This window comes from Gavialis gangeticus, unplaced genomic scaffold (assembly GCF_001723915.1).
Source record: "Gavialis gangeticus isolate Ggan-Ray unplaced genomic scaffold, GavGan_comp1, whole genome shotgun sequence".
In the NCBI taxonomy this organism is placed as follows: Eukaryota; Metazoa; Chordata; order Crocodylia; family Gavialidae; genus Gavialis; species Gavialis gangeticus.
The window spans coordinates 175,701,255-175,720,691 of NW_017729032.1; the positions used below are offsets into that span (position 1 = coordinate 175,701,255).

Sequence of the window (19,437 nt, forward strand, 5' to 3'; positions counted from 1 at the left end):
TGGGACTGTTGGATGTGTGCGAGTTGGAGGGGGTGGGGTGTGAGGGTGTGGGTGCATGTGGTGGGGTGGGTGTGGTTGAGGTGTGGGAAGGGTTGGGCATGCCTTTAACCTGCCTTCAACCGATTGGTATGGAGTGAGCTACAGTTGAGATCTACAGTCTCTTGACAAATTTGAAAAGATGGGTCTTGCTATTTGTTAAAACTGGTTTAAATTTTTTTTTTCCATATAGGAAATTGAAATATTTTTTTCATTGGCAGATGCTGAATGATGATTTAAACTGAACAATTAAGGTAAAGTAAGTATCTTTTTGATGTAGAAAATGTTGATTTCTTTGTGTATGCTGCTATATCTGGTGTTTATATATATTTGTAAACACGAACAGAATATCACGTTAAACAGGGTCAAGTAGTTAAAATCTAATATTTTTATATTGTGGGGTTCTTTATTGATTTTAACATTGGCTCTAAAATTGGAAGGCTCTTAATATTGCAACTTCTCAATTTTATCTAATAAATTTAAGAGGGTGCATTATTTTGGGAGGTTTTATATATTTATCTCTCTTTATAACATTCATATGACTAAAACCAGAATATTGGAAATAAATCCCTGTGAAGATCCTGTAAAGACTTAAGGTTCTACTTACTTCTAATCACATGGTTGTGAATGCTTAAACGTGTACGGAGACATGTTTGGGTCTACAATTTTAGTAAGCTTTTGTTAGTGATTACGTTTTTGTTGCAAAAAAACTCCCCAAAAAACCAGAAGCCTTGCTTGAGTAACTTGCAAGCACTGTAGACTTTAAACGAAGCTGTGTGTGAAAAATACAATAACTTCAGTAATGTTTCTAATTCTATATTTAATCTCTTAGGGTACTTTTTACACGTTTCAGAGAGGTGGGGAGGCAAGCGCCTCAGCATCTCTTGTGTCAGTGTCTCTGTGCTCAGAAATGGCAGCAGCAGTGCTTGAACTAAAGCTTGTTTGACAAGCTTTAGTCCAAGCACCCCATCACCTGTTCTAAGCATGGGGATGCTGATGCACGAGACGTAGGAGGCTGCTGGAGTGCAGTAATTACCATGCTCCGGCAGACTCAGTCTGCCTCGGTGCTTACATACAGACACCTCTAAATGATTTGGGGACTGTGTTGTTTTTTTTTTGTTGTTGTTTTTTTTTTTTGAAGAAGAAGAAGAAAGAAAAAATAAGTAACATTTAACTCTTGTTGCATACCCTAATGGAAAAGAATAGTTTTATTGAACCATTTTTATTTTTCACTTCTGGAAGATGAGCATATTTAACCAGGTTGTGCTGGTTGCAAATAATAGCATGAGTTGTTTGCTTATCAGTTTTGTATTTGGGTTGTCCTTGCACTAAGGATGTTAGAGACCCTGAACTTGTCCTTCTCTGCAGAGATAAGCATTCCAAGTTATTACACTCAATTGAAGAAAAAAATCAATGTACAAACTGAGGTTTAGTTAAATTGGCGTACTTAAAAGCAATTTTTTTAAATAAGCACGGCAAAAACTATCTAAACTAGCTAATTTAAAAATGTATAGGCTTGATTCAGCAAAGACTTCAGAGCATATATGAGTGAGCTGTCCAGTAGACTTCAGTAAGACTGTTTATGTCCATACAATGACTCTTCTGCTTTAACTTCTTTACAGGATCATGGGTATGGTTAGGTACTTATCCTGGTTGTAGTTTTGTGAAAGAAAATTGCTTATTCTACTACCAATGTATTGCTTACCAAAGTGTTTTCATTTAAGAGTAGACTTACCTTTAAAGTGTTGCTTCTAAGTGAAAAGATTGAATAAATTTATCAGTTGCCCATCAAATTCTGTCCAGAAAAGGCTGTCTTTTCTCTCTCGCTAGAAACCTTTCTCTCTTAAGGCTCCTAATGATGTTAGAACTTCAGGGGTTTTTTTAATGTTCTTATTGTAAATGAGTCCTAAGACCAAGCCTTGTGCATGCTATGAAGAAGCTCAAGATAAAAGGAACAAGAACATTCCTGAAATTACAGGGTTCTGGTGCGGGCCTGAATTATACCTTGAGGTACACTGTTAGATACCAGCTTATATTGGACCTTGATTCTGTACAGTTGTTTGCCAGCTGATGCAGCCAACCAGAACTGGGGAATTTCAGTATTTTTAGAAGAGAATACTCTCATGGCCATGTAACTCTTCTAGAATGAGGCTTATTTGGTCTGAACTGCTTTGACCTTTACTAATTGTCACACAGATGAAGAGTAGTTATGCTGGTATAGAAATTGTAGGGTTGAGTGGCTAGGATTGCTGATTAAAATGTAATTAACTTCATTTATTAACATTACAAAAAATGTAGAGTTCAGTTTAATGATAACATGAAATGTACTAAAGAACGTGTGTGTGCGCGCGCAACCAAATTATACACTCAGCCTTTCTACCACCATTGGTGAACAAATGATGAGAGAACTTGATAAAATTGTTAATGTAGTCATTGCCTATATTTTGAATCTAGTTAAATATTTATGTTTTAAATGTTATTAACAAAGTGTTGGAGTGGAACAATAAGGTAGGAATAGCAAAATACAAATACTGACATAATGTAAAGAATGACATTGATTTAAGAGAAGTATTTTATTGCTGGCTCACATTTGATAAGTTTAACTGAAATTATAAAACAGAGCAGAACAGACGTGATTGCAGATTCTTTATTTCTACAGCTTTCACTGTTTTTGACAAATTTATAATGATAATTTTTAATTCTTTTATAAATCAATTGTGGTACTAAAGTGACCAATATTGTGAAGGCAGTTACTATTAAGGGAACTAAAAACCTCCTTTCCCTTCCCACTTCTAATGCATGTGCACTGAAAAAAAATGTAGTTAGTGAGAATTGTCCTGGAAAACCAGTGCAGTAGAGATGGTTTTTCCTAAGAGCCTAAGATAAGCTCTTCAAACTTATCCAACAAGTGCCAGAGTATCTTTCAGTTTAGGGGGTACTGTATTTCAAGAATGAGGCAGACAAGTTGGAAGGAGTTCAGAAGAGAGAAAAATGACTAGAGGTCTAGAAGGTGATGCACAGAAAAGATGGAAGAATTGTAATTGTTTAATCTGGAAAAAAATTAAGGCTTGATAAAACTTAGGCACAGAACAAATGTTTACAACCTTTTGTACACTATAGGGGACAGGATAAGAAGTAATGAGCTTCAATTGTAAGAAAGAAGTTTTAGGTTAGAGGTTGGAAAGTTGCTTTTTTTTTTGCCTCTGAGAGTGGTTTAGTACCGGAACAGACTACCTAGAGATATTGGGGAATTTCTGTCACTGGAAACCATTTGTCTGCGATGGTTCAGATATGAAGTATTCTGCCTTGAGCAAAGAGTTGGACTAAATGACCTTTTGAGGTCTCTGCAACGCCTCTCTGCAAGTGCAATATGGGGAAAACAAGGCTTCCTCTTAGAACTGAGCATAGACTGCTCTAGCTGGGAGCTCAGGAGCAGTGGTATCTTGGTCTAATCTAGATGCAGGGGGAGCTCCAAAACTGCTCCTGATTCTCGCAGTGGGGAGCAGTTGTGCAAGGAGCCTGGCTTGGCCTGGGATGGTAGTAGCATACAGGTTCCTCCTTCCACCTCATCTCCCAAGATGGTTGAGAGCAGGCACTGGAAGGAAGAACTTGCATGCTGTCATTCTATCCTCATTTGATGCAGATGTGGGGGAGGGAGTGCCAGAGCTGCTCCTGACCTATGCTGCAGAGAACAGCTGTGTGGGGAGTCCAGCTCAGCCAGAGACAGTGGCAGCAGTATGCAGATTCTTCCTTCCATCACCTGTTCCCAGCCAGTGGGGGAGATTTGGGTGGAGGGGAAGTAGGAACCTGCATGCTCCTGCTAGTGTCCCTGGCTAAATTGGGCTTCGCGCAGTGTGGGGAGGACCTGCTCTGAAACTTCCTCTGCACCCGGATCAGTATCAGCAGAGGCAAGCACATGGGGAGAAGGCTGCCTACCCCACTGCCACTAATTTCCCTGCAGTATTGGTGGCAGGGATGAATTAAAGATAATCAAATGGTAATTAGATTCTGTACATAAATTTATAATTTTCCATGTATAGCATTTAATTATGGAGAGTGGCTTTTAAATTTTGAAGTAGTTTTGGACTTGGGTAAATATATTGTTTCTAAACAGAATCTGTATTTATTTTACAGGATTCAGAAGTGGAAAAGACCTGTTTGCATAACAATGGCAGCAAAATCCTCTCTCCTTAAAGTAATTCTCCTAGGAGATGGTGGAGTTGGGAAGAGTTCACTTATGAACAGATATGTCACTAACAAGTTTGATACACAGCTGTTTCACACGATAGGTGTGGAATTCTTAAATAAAGATTTGGAGGTGGATGGACACTTTGTTACAATGCAGATTTGGGATACAGCAGGTCAGGAACGGTTCAGGAGCTTGCGGACTCCCTTCTATCGAGGTTCTGACTGTTGCCTCCTTACTTTCAGTGTAGATGACTCTCAAAGCTTTCAAAACTTGGGCAACTGGAAGAAAGAATTTATTTACTATGCAGATGTCAAAGAACCAGAAAGTTTTCCTTTTGTGATACTGGGTAACAAAATCGACATAAACGAAAGGCAGGTGTCAACAGAAGAAGTCCAGGCCTGGTGCAGAAACAACGGCAACCATCCCTATTTTGAAACCAGTGCAAAAGATGCCACTAATGTTGCAGCAGCCTTTGAGGAAGCTGTTCGAAGAGTTCTTGCTACGGAAGATAGATCAGATCACTTAATTCACACAGATACAATAAACCTTCATCGGAAGCCCAAGCCCAGTTCATCTTGCTGTTGACTGTTAAATGCTTTTTTGCCAATGTAGTCCTGACTAAAAAAAAATGGGGTTCAGGGATAAATCAAATAATGACAAATGGGGTTCTACTTTAATATTATTAAATATATATACTTCTGCTTTCTTGGGCGATGTGGGGTAGAGAGAGAGCTTCCATTCAGTGAATGACTTGTTAATGAATTCATGGCATCTTTTCTCTAGGAAAGTGTCTACTAAAAATGTTCATTTAACATAAAAATGTAATTTGCAAAATTAATAAATCAAATGATAAATACTTCAAATGAAATTATTAAAACTTGAAAGTTCTAAAGGCACTGCTTCAGGAAACTTGTTCTTGAATTCAAATGCAAAGAAATATTTATACGTCCATATATTTTTATGAAATTAGCATTCCATTTTTGGTTCACTAAAATCCATTTTGTAACAAAATAATACTAGATATTAATAACTTCAGTCTCAATGCATTCCTTTCAAGTGGTACTTCATCTGTAATGTGATTTTTTTTTTTTTCCCTTCTTTTAATTATGTTTAAAATATAAATCAGGTTTTCTGCTATTAATTACCTAGTGTCACTAAAAATAGTGTAGATTTCAAGGGAGAAAATAAATCTCCTGCATCCGTAATGCCTGTGTTTTCCCTTCATCTAGTTTACTGAAGCCTTCTTAAATTTTCCTAACAGAATATTTCAAACTAACATCAGTTTCATACAACTAATGACTAGATCTCACTGCCTCATTTGTGTTGGGAAACAGATCTCCTCCCAATGGTCAGCAAAAAGTCTGCCCAACTGGGATTGAAAAGCATTTCGGGGACAATGGCAATAATCCCTATTTTGAAACCAGTGTTTTGGCCAGGCTAAAGCAGTAAAACGTAGTCAAATAGTTTCACCCTATCCCTATGAGCAGTTTAATAGCTTCACTTAACAGAAGTTTAGTGACAAATTACAACATATATTGGGTACTTCTGGTTTGCTCAAACTGTTCAAGAATTCCATATCTTTCTTTCCTATGTCTGAGATGGGACCACTGATCTAGATACTTCTCAGCCTGTGACTAATACGATAAATATCTTTACACTAAAGAGGTATAAAGTCCATTCAAGAAGCTAATGACTCCAGAGGTTCTTCTGTAGCCTTGGCATAAATGGATAAGTCTCAGTTGCATCTGTTCTTAAAGTGGTTGGATTTCCAGAAGGACAAGGCTGGGGTGTAACTTACTTCACCATTAAGATTAAATGGAGAAGAGATGAGTATTTCTTTGTTTCAATTTAAGGAATGTTTCCTTAAGTGAAATGAAGGGTAAAATGAATTGTCATTTTATTCCATTTTAAGGCAGTTTGCAAGACAAATTCTTTGGTTATTTGCATGTTCTCTGTAGCAATGCTTTAAAATAGCAGAACTTTTGTGTCATTCAGCTGCAATTAAATTAGACTATATGACTGCATAAAGTTCTGGAAAAGCAATTGTTTTAAAACATTCACGCAGGAATGGCTCTGTCATTATATAGACTGCCTGATTTTTGTTTTTTTTTTTTTTCAGCTGTGTTATTTTGACATGGTTGCTACTGTAATATGGGTATGCTTTTCCCATTTTGTAAGCTAATCAGTAAAATGTAACCAATGACTTAGCACCTTTTATGTGTTGAAGCCAGATGTAGGACATGCAGATGTGCACCAGAGTGCAACTGCTTCCTGTGGAACCACTGACTTGTTTTTTGAAGCTGAATAACTGAAATCTAAATTGCTCAATTTTCTTTGTATCTTATGGGTGTAACTGCTTAAGAGTCAAGATTGTACCTGTAATACTTAACTGTTTCTTGAACCAATGTGTTAATTTTTTAATCCTTTTGTGATTTGCCTGATCTAGAAGTACACAGCATAGCAGACCTGCATGTTGTAATGCCATCTCCTTACTTCATGTGTCAGCAGAGACCTGCTTAAAATAGCACAAGTTCTTACACCTTATTCATGTAGAACTAATGAGTCCAGCTCCCCTGTCTTCTGGTCCTGTATGTACAGTAACAGAACTACTTGCTTTATTTTCAGTTAGGACTGTTATGGGATTTAACTGATTTAGGTTATAATCTAGGTTGCAGTATCTTTTTTCTTACTCATAATAAATGAGGAAGGAAGAATCAAGGTTGGCTGCTGAAACCCAGCATAAAACTCCTGTGCTGCTAGTTTTTTAAAAAACAAGACACTTATAATGTCAGTAAAATACATTAAGGGAAACAATGCGGTGAGAGTAAGTCATAGAGTGAAATTGTACTTTTTAATTCCTACATGTATTTTCCTTACCCTTTCTGAAATAGTAGGGAAAACAGTGGCATTCAGTTGTCCCTAGGAAGGCTGGCAAGTTCATGCATTAATAAAAGGTTGACTGTCTAGCTCAGTCATTCTTAACCAGGGTAATAAGAGATCTTTTCAAGGGTGCCACATGAAGTATGAGGAGATAAACATTTAAGAGCATGCTCAAGTTCTCCCTGCCTGGTTGTTCCCTTTTTTCCAGTGCCTAGCCCTGCTGGAAGGAGGCAAATAGTGTAATAAATTTAGTTGTTGAAATGGTACAGCTCAGTTCACAAAAGTTATGGAGAGGTGCCTTGCCTCTAAAAAGGTTGAGGACCACTGGCTTTAGTACTCTTGTCAGACCAGTTTCAATAACAGGAATGGGATATGAAACTATCCATTCTTTATCTGTGTGAATACTGCTAAAAGAAAATGCAGACTTCTAGGAAATTTGCATATAAGCCTCTATCTCATTTGCAGCTGCTTTTGTCCATTTTTTTTCTTGTCTGGTGTCTTCCTGTAGAACTTCCCATTTCAGGCTATGTAAGAATACACAATGTATTAGAAACAGCAAGGAGTGCTTTGCTTTTCTTTTTTAATGTCAGTATATCTAGCACAATGGGGCCCTATTGCTTGCTTCATACGAAACCTACAATAAAAATATACTAAAAAAACCTGTGTTAAAGGCAGTGGAGCTCCAATGGTGCACAAGAGATGCTCTGTCTCAAACAGATTCAGTATCTACTATTTAATTATACACACTGGGATACGGAAAATTGCTAGCACGTATCTTATGTTTCAAAATAAACCCTGACATGGGGTTGAAACTATCTTATTAGAGTTGCATCTACTCTGGAAAAACAAGGCCTCCAACATAATTGCTGGTACGGGTCTCTGTGTTAACTGCATTTTGAAGCACAAAGTCATTGTGTACTAGAAAGAGGATCTGAGAAAAGAATGAATTGGCAACAAGCTACATCTTCAAAACATAAGAACTGAACTAAAATAAAAGCTGTCATGCAGAATACAAGATGAAACATAAATGCCTAAATATGTAAAAAGCTGTCTTACTATAGTCATTACATTAGTCCGGCCATTTGATTTGGGAATATTGAAGAGCTGTGCTCATTAAATAGACTGTAGCAAGTTTAGAAATAAAGATTAGTAGTCTGATACAGTATTGGCTAATATACTGTAAAAAAACATATACAAGTCTACTATTGTAAGTAAGTCTACTATTGTAAGTAAACACTTCTATAAACAGAACAAGCTCCATTTTAGAATGGGGTTATATGAGGTCCTAACTGCCATTTTCACTTATATTAATATGTGCTTGTCTACTGAAAATACTTAATTTCTTATAATCCCAAAAAGGATTGCATTTTTTTTTTTAAACAGCAATATCATACTGGCAGCTTATGATCATCCTTCAAGTAACTAATGCTCTTTCTCTGTCATTTCCAACTGATAAGCTCCCAGGTTGCAGCAAAAATACTAGACTGATGACAAAGTGTGCGCCTCTATGTTGGTAGCGCAGAAGTGATGTAGCTATTTGTAATGGTCCTGAGAGTATGAAAGGCAAGTTTTGGAGGTGACATCTTTTTCAGCCTTCCAGTTGGTCCAGTAATAGATTTAGACAAGTTTTCAGATTTTGCAGCGACTTCTCTCAGGTTTCCAGTAGAGGCAGTTTCCGAGACCTGAGGAATGGCACTGCAATATCTGGAAGCTTGGCTAAATCTTATCCCGACCTTCTAGTTGGTCCAATAGAAAATAAATCACCCATGAAATCTGCATCCTTACTGCACTCTTAAAATTCTTTTGCATCATCCACTTAATACTCATAGTCTATGACTGTATCAAGCTTCCTCTAACTTTGGGTTGTAAGCAAGTTCCAAAACTATGCTTCTTTTTATTCCAACAGATGTAATGAAAATGCAATTAAGCTGAGGACAAATATTTGAGGAACTCCATTAGCAACCTCCCCACCCAGCAGTTCCTCTTTCAACATAATCTATATTCTCTCCCCTAAAGACAGTTCCTTACTCCGCTTAATTTTTGTGCTAATTTTCCACATGGCAAATGGCTTCTTCAAACTATTAAGTTTCCCTACCCTTAAAAGAAAATGACCTTTCCTCAGAGGTAGTTTTCTCTTAAAAGGCAGAGAAATTTAATAGCTACAACCTGGGAACTTACCAGTTGGCAATGGAGGAGCAGCATTACTTGCTTGAAGGATGAGCACAAGCTTATGATCAATTCAACAGTGCCTCTAAAGCATAAAATTGCCAGCCCATCTCAAACTAACACAGTCGCTTTGAGAATTTAATACTTTCATGGCAGTCTTTCTTTCCTGAAGATAGATGGTTACAAACTACTATTCTGTTTTAAGAAACATTTTTTTTTGCTCAGCATGTCTGTTTATTAAAAAGTACCACTATTGTTTTTTGGGGGTTTTTTTGTTTTTTGTGAAACTCCTTAAATCACCCATCTTCCAGAGTGATTAACATGAGCATTTTTTCAGTAGGGGTTGGGACTCAGTGTGACATAAGGGCAACTATTAACAGCTGATTCAGAGAAATGTCTTACATTCAACATATGATTTTAAGTTGGGACAAGGTATTTAGCAGAATTTGCAGATTCACTGGAATCTGACAGGGTCTCACCATGAGCACTTCAGGTGACAATACCACTGTACTGTTTGCACTGTATAAAGAATACATTATGTATAAACTTTAGGGCTCAAGGGAGCTCTAAAGTTTCAAACACAAGTAGTTTTAGGATATTTTACTAAACTTAGTACGTGAACAGGCCCAAAAATCAATAGTTTAAGACTTGGCATTTTACAAAGGCAGATAGAAACAAAAACAGGTCTGCCATTTAAACTGTACTTCAGAATTTCTATCTACTAGTTTCATATTTTACATGCAAGGTTAGTATACAAGGTACTCTTCTCGAGCAATAGTTTCATTCTATTAACACCAGTAGACAGACGCACTTTCCCTTCTTACTACACTTGGAAGATTTTATGACATCGTTCAACTAGTCTGTAGCATAGGCAAGTGAAGCATCCACATCACATCATTACTCCAAATAAAATTATTTTGCAAAAAGAAAAGATCACTCTAATACCTTGTTCCACTTTCTCTAGAACATTTTACAAAGACCGTTTTAGAAAGAAAGATGATTTTAAGAAGTGAGGACTCTATAAATACACATCTAATACACTTCTATTCATATTGAGCTTTTATTTATATAGAAAATACAGAATGCAGTTACCAAAAAAACGTTCCTGAATTCGCTTGCATTTTATTTTTATATATAAACAAAATCTGGGGGTAGTCCGTTTATGTAGCGTTTCTTTTGCAACAGGGCTATTTCAAATACTGTGAACTGAAACAAAATATTTTGGGATGGTATGGTTGTGCATGTGTTTTATTCATCATAGTTTTAAAATTATACATTTTGGAATGAGAATATACAGTGTATTTGCAAAAAGTTCTAACAACATTATGTCCACCGTCTGTAATGCTCCAAATGCTGCTCTGATAGACCCTTTGCAGCTTCACCAAAAGAGAGTCAGTTTATAAGTCTACTATTGAGGAAGGAATTTCTATTCAGGAAAGTTTTAAGCCTTAATAAAAATTTCACTGGGGGAAGGGGGAGGAAATAAGTGGAAGTACCAGGATTAAGCAGGTTTTCTTCCTGGACTGAAATTTAGATTGGAGCAAAACAGGACTACAAAAGCTTGGTCTGTTTTCTTTGCTACTTTCATTGGCACAATGTGCCACTATAGATGTCTTTCATTGAACATCCAGTAAATTGTTCAGCAAGTTTTCATTTTTTTTTTACCTTTAAAATAGTATCTTATTCAAAGGTTGGTGTTGTAATAGAAGACAGTATTGCAAAGTCTTTTTTTGCCATCCCTAGAGGTGATAAACACAGCATTCTACAACATGCATCTGTTCTTCTAGCAATATATATTTAAATCTAATCTGATAGTCTAGTGTTGTACTGTTCAACAATTTCTCACAAAGGAGAAAAATAGTAAGCTCTGATCTGCCCATTTAGCCTTCACTGAAAAAAAATTGTTTGTTTGTACCAAGGCATACTATTGTAAAATAAACTACAGCTTCTTCCACTTAGAACTACTGAAGCAGAGAAATCTGCTTTTCATATCTCCATTGTAAAGCAAACATTATAACGATGTCTCAAGCTTTGGAACACAGTACTTGATTTACTGATGCTGGTTAAGCTTAATGATGTTTTAACTTAGCACTTTTTTGATGTGGCGACTGGATGGTTTTAGTAGCATTTCTCATAACCATAGGAACTTAAATGGTTTTTTATTATATCAGCAGAAAGAGCTGTTACCTTGGTCTTCACAAAGATAAGTATCAAACATGCTGAACACTTACCACAATATTTAAGTTTATTGCATCTTTATGAATGTTTGAACTGTAATTAAGTACCATACTCAAAAAAGGTATTCAGCTTGAAAGATGTTTCTTCGCAAGAAACTGCACTTTTCTCTCAAATGCACTGGATCGAATAGGAGAATTGGGCTCATAAAAGGGATTCATTGCAAACTGAGGAAAAAGAAGCAGCTCAGTGTCAATAAAGAGGTTTTGAAATATTACTTTAAAAACTCTTTTACTAATGACTGTGAATGCTAGTTAGAAACAGTTTTTCAACTACATAAAGAAAATTGCTATCAAAATCCCTGTTTGAACTATATCTCACCACATTTTAAAAATATAAATCCCTATTGATATTAACAGGAATCCGTTTCAATTGGCAACATCATTTGATCCATGTTCAGAGGCTCAGATGGCTACCCACCACTGGATACAATGCTACACGCTCCCTCTAGTGGAATAATTTCAGACACCGTTGATAAAACTATCTGTTTTAAACAAATACATTGTTGTCAGGCCTTTCCCCAGCCCATATCATCCCAATATTTACCAGTCAAAATGAATATTGGGATGAGAGTCTAAGCTAGACTTTTTTTGGTTCCATTATTCATGTGCATTAATACAATAATTTAGGAAAAAACTCTTTCACTTGCACCTCAATTGCCACATTATATACCCGCCTGATTCACTTCTGAATTCAGCCCAGCAAAATCCACATGAGTAGCTTGAGCACTGACGAGGTGCAATTTACACAAGTTTTAAAGAACCTCTAGTACATCAGAGCTGTTTAGGATGCTATATCAATGAGAACTGCATGGATCAAATCTAACTGAGATAGCAAGCTATGACCACAGGCACTGTCTAGGACAAGGACAGGCAAAGTCTGGCTCACAGGTTGGATCCGGCTGGCAGTAGACTCCATTTCCCAGCAGCCCCTGCCCATGTGGTTGAATCCAGTTTCATGGAGACACCAGCAGCAGCCCCTCTGTGATGGCATGGGGCCAATGTTTCCATGGAGACAGCCTCAGCAGCACTGGCAGGCAGCAGTGAGGTCAGCCTCTTGCTTGGGGGGGGGGCGGCATGGGAGTGGCAAGGGGATGGTTGTACTGTGGGCAGGAGCAGGGCAGGCAGCAGCAGTGCTGCTAGGAGGGGTGGCTATGGGGAATTTTGGGGTGGCTATAGCCTCCCCCTCCCAGTGCTGCCCATGCTGGCAGGGCAGGGAGCTGCTTCGGAGCCTGGCTAGGATCCTGTAGCAGAGACAGCGATTCCAAAGCAAGGGTAGAGCTGCAATCTGCAGCCTGCATGCTCCAGGCAGTGGTTTGCAGCTCTGCCCCAGCTTCAGACCATGCTATCACTGCTGCAAGGAGCCAGGGCAGAGCTATCATCCTCTGCCTGCATACCCCTGCCCGAAGCATGCAGGCTGCACACTGCAGCTCTGCACCATGCTGTCACTGTCTCACGATCCCTGCCTGGCTCTGGAGCAGCTCTGCACCCTGCCAGCAATGTTGGGGCTGGTCTCCACGGAAATTCTGGTCTCATGTTATTACAGTGTGGCTGCTGCTGGGGTCTCCATGGAAACTACCCCCAGCTATGTGGGCAGGGGCTGCTGAGAAATGGAGTCCAGCCACCAGCCAGATCCAACATTTTGTCTGGTCTAGGATAAAGCTACCAGCACATGTACTTGCCTGTGTTTGCAATAGTGGAATAATTTTAAGTTTCTACAACATAAACCTAGCGGAAGTGTATATGGTAGAAAACACTTTAATCTGAACCAAAAACAGTTAGTTCTTACCTTTATATACAAGTCATAAACATCACTAAAGAAGTTTTTAATTCCATCTTCTTGTCTTACATCATGAAGCATAATAAATCTCATATGTGGACTAATTAAGGAAATAATTTCTTTGAAAAATGTAGTTAACTTTTAATAACCTATTCCCTCCAAATAAATTTCATAAGAAGACACATTTTGACATGGTATTTGGCTGAAGCAAGCACTTATTCTCCAATTCTGTGCTTAAACCTTTTTTTAAAGGAAACAGAAATGTTCTTCGGAAATAGATCAGTGTCAGATTAGACTATAACCACACATCCCTCTTCCCCCCTAAAAAAGGGCCTTTGGGGGACAGGAGAATGGAGTCAAGTTAGAAGAGAATTAAGTGTGCAAGCATACTTCCTCTTTTTATTGTTCCTCTTGTCTGCTTTATTCTTCAAGCTTGTATAATCTTCCATCCCATTAGAGAATTTCTGTCCTTTCAATCCATTCTCCCCAAACCAAAGTTCAATACATATATTCCAACTGGTTCTATCTTTCTAATGACCCATCTTGGACAGTGTTCCTCCAAACTACTCTGTAAATACTGCCTTCCGGAAAACAAGATAACACAAGAATCTTACTCCAAACTTGCTTCATTTGACTCATTTTCTGGTAGAAGTTTACTATTAAATACAGGAGAAAAAAAAAAGGATATGTCCTGCAGTAACAAATGCAGAAACAAACCATTCATTAAACTTGTCCACTGTCTTCAAGTACATATTGTTAGATAGCCACATATTCTCATCTACTAGATCAAGAGCAGCATGAGCTATGAACTGGTTGAGATGGCGATGATCATCCTGATATATATTGTGTGGAAGACGGAAGATGGAGTTATTGAGCGTATGGAATAAAATACAGTAAAAATAATCTACTCACTCCTCTAAGGGTGTGGCTAAACATCACCCTATGGTGATGTAGCAACATGTTTTGTCACTGTACAACAGCATGCTATGGCAATATAGCTATCACGTGGGTCTATACGTGATTGCCAGCTATGTCACTATATTGGCACACTCCCCGGTTGTAGCACACCACTATGGTGACACAGCAGCAAAATCTAACTGTATGCCATGCACACAGGACAGTAACTGCCTGCACTGCAGTGCTTTAGTACTTCCAAAAGGAAGTACTAAAGCATGGAGACATGCCCTAAGATTGCATTGTCTTTTTTCCCCCCCATCAAGCTAACTTCTCTCCTGCCAGATATGGTATAGACTCTAAATACATACAAATACTAATCATGTAGTCTCTGTGATTAAATGCATCATTTGTGTATACATCCTTGCAGTTCCCACTACAATGTATATGAATGGAAGTTAATACCATAGATCAGGGATGCCAAACTCATCCAGCCCCATGAGCTAGATGTGGTCCATGGTCTGGCCCCATGCCACTCAAGCCAACCCCCATTTCCCCAGCATACAGATCTGGTGCCTGCTACAGCTAGTCTAGGACCTGCACCGCACATAGCATGGATCTAGTCAGAGATATGCAGTATGGATCCCAGACTAGATATGTGCTGTACACAGTGCCTGCTCAGGCCAGACTGTACCACACACAGCACCTGCTCTAGGAATCACATTGCACAGCACCCACTCCAGCTTCTGGCACCCATGCTGCATGTGGCACTCATAGGCACCATGTACGGCATGTATCCTAGACTGATTGGAGAGGGCAGTCCTGGAACTGCCAGGGCAGACACCATACATGACATGCACCCTGAAGCGGGCGCTGTATGTGCTGCAGTCTAGCTGCAGCAGGCACCATGTACAGCGTTTCTAGGATCTTCAACATGCCCCCAATGAGAATGTGCCACATGCAGCACACATTTGAGCTGCTCCAGGATCTGTCCACAAATTCTCATCTGTGCAGCAGCCCTGAAGCAGCAGAGCCAGGCACTGCATGTGGCGTGCATCCCAGACTCTGCCTGCAGACCTGGTCCGGTGCATGCTGTGGCACCAGTGTAGATCAGCTCAGAGCCAGAGGGGGCTAGACAGCAGGGCCCGACAGCTAAATCCAGCCTTTGGGCCATAATTTGACACTCTTGTCATTAATGTGACTCAGAATCTTGTAGACAACTGTAGCTGTAACTGTAGACAAATGCAATTCCATGCCTCACAGGAGTCCTCTCTAATCCTAAGATAGTGAAAGCAGTTTTATCTAAAGGAAAGCTAAAACTAAACTTTAAGGATTCAAGTTCGGAAACTGAGACTGCCCTGCAGCATGGAAATAATACCCATGCTGTTTCCACAACAGCAGGGTTGCTTCGTTCCTTATACTTCCTCCTCCGTTCTTTAGACTGCTCATGTATCATAGGCAAAGCAAAATTTGGGAGGAGACATGCAGACACAAAGGTAGAAGCAAGAAGGGTCACCATAGCTTTATCTGGGAATGAAAGGTGAAAATAAGAAAAATGTCTTGCATTTTTTATATATGGGCCTTCTCACTCATTTTTAAAATCTATCCTTCCCCTCTCCCCAAAGCCCTCATTATGCATTTTTCCTCCCTGGAGCTGTTAAGCATGGGCTAGAAAATATGTATTTGTAAAATTACTCCAGTAGGTTAATACACTGAGACCTTCCTCTTATGCTACCCCTAAAAAAGGGACTACCATCTAATAAAAGCTAGAACCTGGGACATTGTTATGTACAACACAAAGCTAGTGAGAATTCAGGAAGAACTGAACATCTAAATTCAGTATCTGCTATTATTCTTTTGCATTGCAGAATCCCTGTAACAGCAGGTGATTCTACAAGCTGGCATTATGATATAATGCAAAAACAGCCACCAGAAAGCAAGAAAGCTCTTTAAAATAGCTCTTCTAAAGACATAAAAAAACTCAAATGTTTTATAGAAATTTTGGAAGAGCATCACAATTTAATGCACAAAAGGATTTATTATTTGCGGGATCTAATCCCTGTCCAAGTCTTCCGTGTACCAGTTTTCTGCAAAAAATAAAGTACTAGATACCACAAAGGATTTTGGTGGGCCCTTCATTTTTATTTACAGGGCCTGCTGCCATTATCCAAGAGAAGATGCAATCCACAAACCTTCGACTCTACTTTTCCAGGAGGTAGCCATTCAGTTTCAAATACTGGATTATCATGATGACCAACTATTACAAAGTAGAAACTTCCAGACATGGTCTTCAAAATAATATCCCTTTCAAGAAAATGATAAACATGTTTTACTGATGTTTCCAGACTCACGAGAGGTAAATGAATCAACAGGTGTCTCTAAGGAGAAGATCAGCTAATACATTACAGGTTTACATTTATTACAGATTAAGAGCAGACAGTTTTTAAGGTTGGCTGACACATGTTTATATTCCAAAGCAATTTAACAAAATTTAAAACACGTTTTGTTTCTATTTAAGTGTTCTGCAGAAACATTTTCCTTCTCAAGCTGAGGATGTTTGGCAACGCACCAACTAGAAATGAAGGTAGGTGGCAGGGCTCTGCAGCCACATCCAGCTTAAGGGTCATACTTTGACACTTCCATCAAAGAGAAATTTGGCCCTGACATCACAGTAACTGTGATCTCACAGGAATCCTTTTCAATCCTAGGATACTGAAAACCTAGGTTTCGTCCAGTAGAGATACTATCACTAAACCCTAAGGCTTTTACCTTTTGGAAACAGGCTACCTTGCAGGATCGAAATAACACCCATATTGTTCTAACACCAGGGTGACTTTATTCCTTACATTTTCCCTTCCATTTTTTCCTTCCACGTCATTCCTAAAGGAGCAAGGATGTGCTTCACCTCACGCGCCAAAACGCAGGGTGGTGGGGAAAACAGATGTCACCTTGCGCCGCCACAGCTCCGGCCGGGCGGAGGGGGAAGGAGAAGGCGGAGCTCCCGCCCAACGCCATCACCTACCGGTCCCCGGTGATCTCGTGAAGACGGCGGCTACGAGAGCCGTGCCACTCACTACCCCAGAACAACCGTCCAGGTCCTGGCTTGGCCACGTCCGCCTATCTTCCGGCCACCCCCCAAACTTCCGGCGCAGGCTGATGACATTATCGCGCCCCAAAGGAGGAAAAGGTGGGGATGTTCAAATCTCGCGAGAGTGCAGTACGGCGCAGTCGGCGGCGGTTGGTAACAGCTCAGCGCGTCCCGTTCCTGCTGCTGGGGTTTGGCGAGGTGACTGCGCATGCGCGTCCGCCGCTCTCTCTCTTTCTTTCTCTCTCTCCCCCGCCCCCCCAAGTCCTTTCCAGTCCGTTCCACGCGGACCCTGCTGGGGGGTGCCCCCGGGCTAGGAGTTCAAATCCCGCCTGCCCTGGAGGCGCTGCTGTCCCGCATCCCTGCTCCCTAGCCCAGCCAGCACAAGGTGCTCCCAGGACTCCGTGAGCTGGGGATTTGAGAGTGACACCTGCTAACCTGAGATACCCTAGGTGGGGGTTGCTCACACGGCAGGGTGCAGGCCTGGGTGGGCAGGACAGGATGGGACAGAAGGAGTGACGCCAGTCTGTTTGCTGCCCTGCCAGGTTCAGATGGCGGCGGCGGGACAGGAGGCACTGTCCCAGGACGAGCTGCGGAGGAGGCTGTACCAGACGTTTAAGAACCGCGGTGTCCTGGACACACTAAAGGTCTGCTGCCATCTCGCCCCACGGCTACCTCGCCTGCTTTGGGGAGCCCTGTGGCAAGCGCCTTGGGTTATTTTGAAGCGGGGTCGCTCCCCGCCCCACTATCTCCGCAGGCTGGAGGGGCTGCCTCCGAACAGCACAGCACTGCCCGCTCTACTTGCTTGTGCTCCGCAGAATCCGTCATCTCATCCCACCCCCACAAGTGGCAGGATGCCCTAACTGAGGGTGGAGGCGGCAGTCCCTGTTGAACAGGTCTATTCCACCCTGATCCTACAAGCCACCAAGGACCTGAGCTGGCGGCTTCTTCGTGGAGCCATTCCCATAGGCTTTATAGACACCCCTACCCCTTTTGCCAACCGTGGGGGCCCATGTTTGTCAAGCCCAACAAATAGGCTTGAGCTGTTTTTATTCCCTGGCTAAGTAGACATTTGTCTCCATTTTTGGTGGAGGAAGAGCCTGGGCATGTTTTGGCCCTGATCCGCTCCCTGGATGCAGTGGGGTTTGGCACAGGTATGTGGGTCCTGCTAGCCAGTGGCCCAGTCAACAAGACTTTAGACTTTGTTAGAAAAAGTGAAAAATTTGTGTCATATCACAAGAAGTTGCCTGGCATTGTGACAAAAAGTTGCCTGAGAAGCAAGATGGCGAAGCTGGGCAAAAATACACATAGGGATGCAGGCTAGAAGGGACCCCTTGAATTGCTAAGTCCAGTTCTCTGCTGTTACAGGTGACAGCATCTTATCTGGTAGTCCCTACTGTAGGATAAGGGTAGCATGATGCCCACAGTATCCTCTGACATTATTTGAGACCGCAGGTTGAGGTTGACTGGAAGAGAAAAGTATGATATTGGCCACGGAGCACTGTTGCTTGGTATAGTGACAGGCAACTTTTAACAAGCTACAGAATAGAATAACCCAGCTCTAGTTCAATATGGGCCAAGTGACTTTGGCACATCAGCAGCGGGGGTTTTGCCTGAGCCTGTGGTGGGGTGAGGCAGCTGGTAGTTGTGCCCATGGATCCATCACTTGTTTCACCCCCCTGATACCCAGCTGTGCTGTAGCTTCCCATTGACTGGAAACTGCACCCACGCCACAGGCAGGGAGCAGGGGGCTAAACGAAATGCTGCAGGCATAGCTTCCAGCTGCCTATTGTACCCTAGCGTAGCTCCTTGTTCTCCAGTCCTGGTGTGTCTACAGGCCATATGATCCAACCCACAGTCCATATGTTGCTAATCCATGGTGTAGTGTCATTGCCCATGGATCAGCTAAAGTTATAACCACTAAAAAATCATTTTTACAAACTGATCAAGCTCTGTCTTAAAAGCAGCTAGGTTGCATGCCTGTCTTCCTCTTGTTGACAGTCCTCATAGCTCACATGGTTTTGTTTTCTGTCAAAATGTATTCCTAAACAGGTTATCCCCATTTGTGCTTGTGATACTACCATCCTTTAAGTAACTCTTCTCCCTCCCAGATGGGACTCTCCTGATCTTGTTATACAAAGAAATCCTATCCCTTCTTTGCCATTGTTTGGTT

At 40.7% G+C, this 19,437-nt stretch overlaps 3 protein-coding genes across 5 annotated transcripts in view; 2 read left to right on the plus strand and 1 right to left on the minus strand.

Moving 5' to 3' along the window:
* RAB9A (RAB9A, member RAS oncogene family) overlaps positions 1-7,120 on the plus strand; it is a 31,349-nt gene extending 24,229 nt beyond the window's left edge. The window contains exons 2-3 of one of the 2 annotated variants that reach the window (XM_019524973.1): positions 258-295; positions 4,171-7,120. In XM_019524973.1, coding sequence (XP_019380518.1) covers positions 4,205-4,810 — 606 coding nt within the window. In that variant the 5' untranslated portion in view covers positions 258-295; positions 4,171-4,204 and the 3' untranslated portion in view covers positions 4,811-7,120. The remainder of the gene's footprint in view (positions 1-257; positions 296-4,170) is intronic. The other variant, XM_019524974.1, reaches the window with a different exon arrangement.
* A 3,804-nt stretch (positions 7,121-10,924) lies between these two features.
* TRAPPC2 (trafficking protein particle complex 2) lies at positions 10,925-17,254 on the minus strand. Its single transcript, XM_019524034.1, has 5 exons — positions 17,202-17,254; positions 16,372-16,483; positions 13,974-14,118; positions 13,295-13,380; positions 10,925-11,673 (listed from the first exon to the last, which is right to left on the minus strand). The coding sequence occupies exons 2-5, from the start codon at positions 16,462-16,464 to the stop codon at positions 11,575-11,577; spliced, it is 423 nt and encodes a 140-aa protein (XP_019379579.1). The 5' UTR covers positions 16,465-16,483; positions 17,202-17,254; the 3' UTR covers positions 10,925-11,574.
* Positions 17,255-17,297: 43 nt separating this feature from the next.
* Positions 17,298-19,437, plus strand: part of OFD1 (OFD1, centriole and centriolar satellite protein) — a 66,128-nt gene continuing 63,988 nt past the window's right edge. For both annotated transcript variants that reach the window (XM_019524031.1, XM_019524032.1), the window contains exons 1-2: positions 17,298-17,465; positions 17,810-17,911. In XM_019524031.1, coding sequence (XP_019379576.1) covers positions 17,373-17,465; positions 17,810-17,911 — 195 coding nt within the window. In that variant the 5' untranslated portion in view covers positions 17,298-17,372. The remainder of the gene's footprint in view (positions 17,466-17,809; positions 17,912-19,437) is intronic.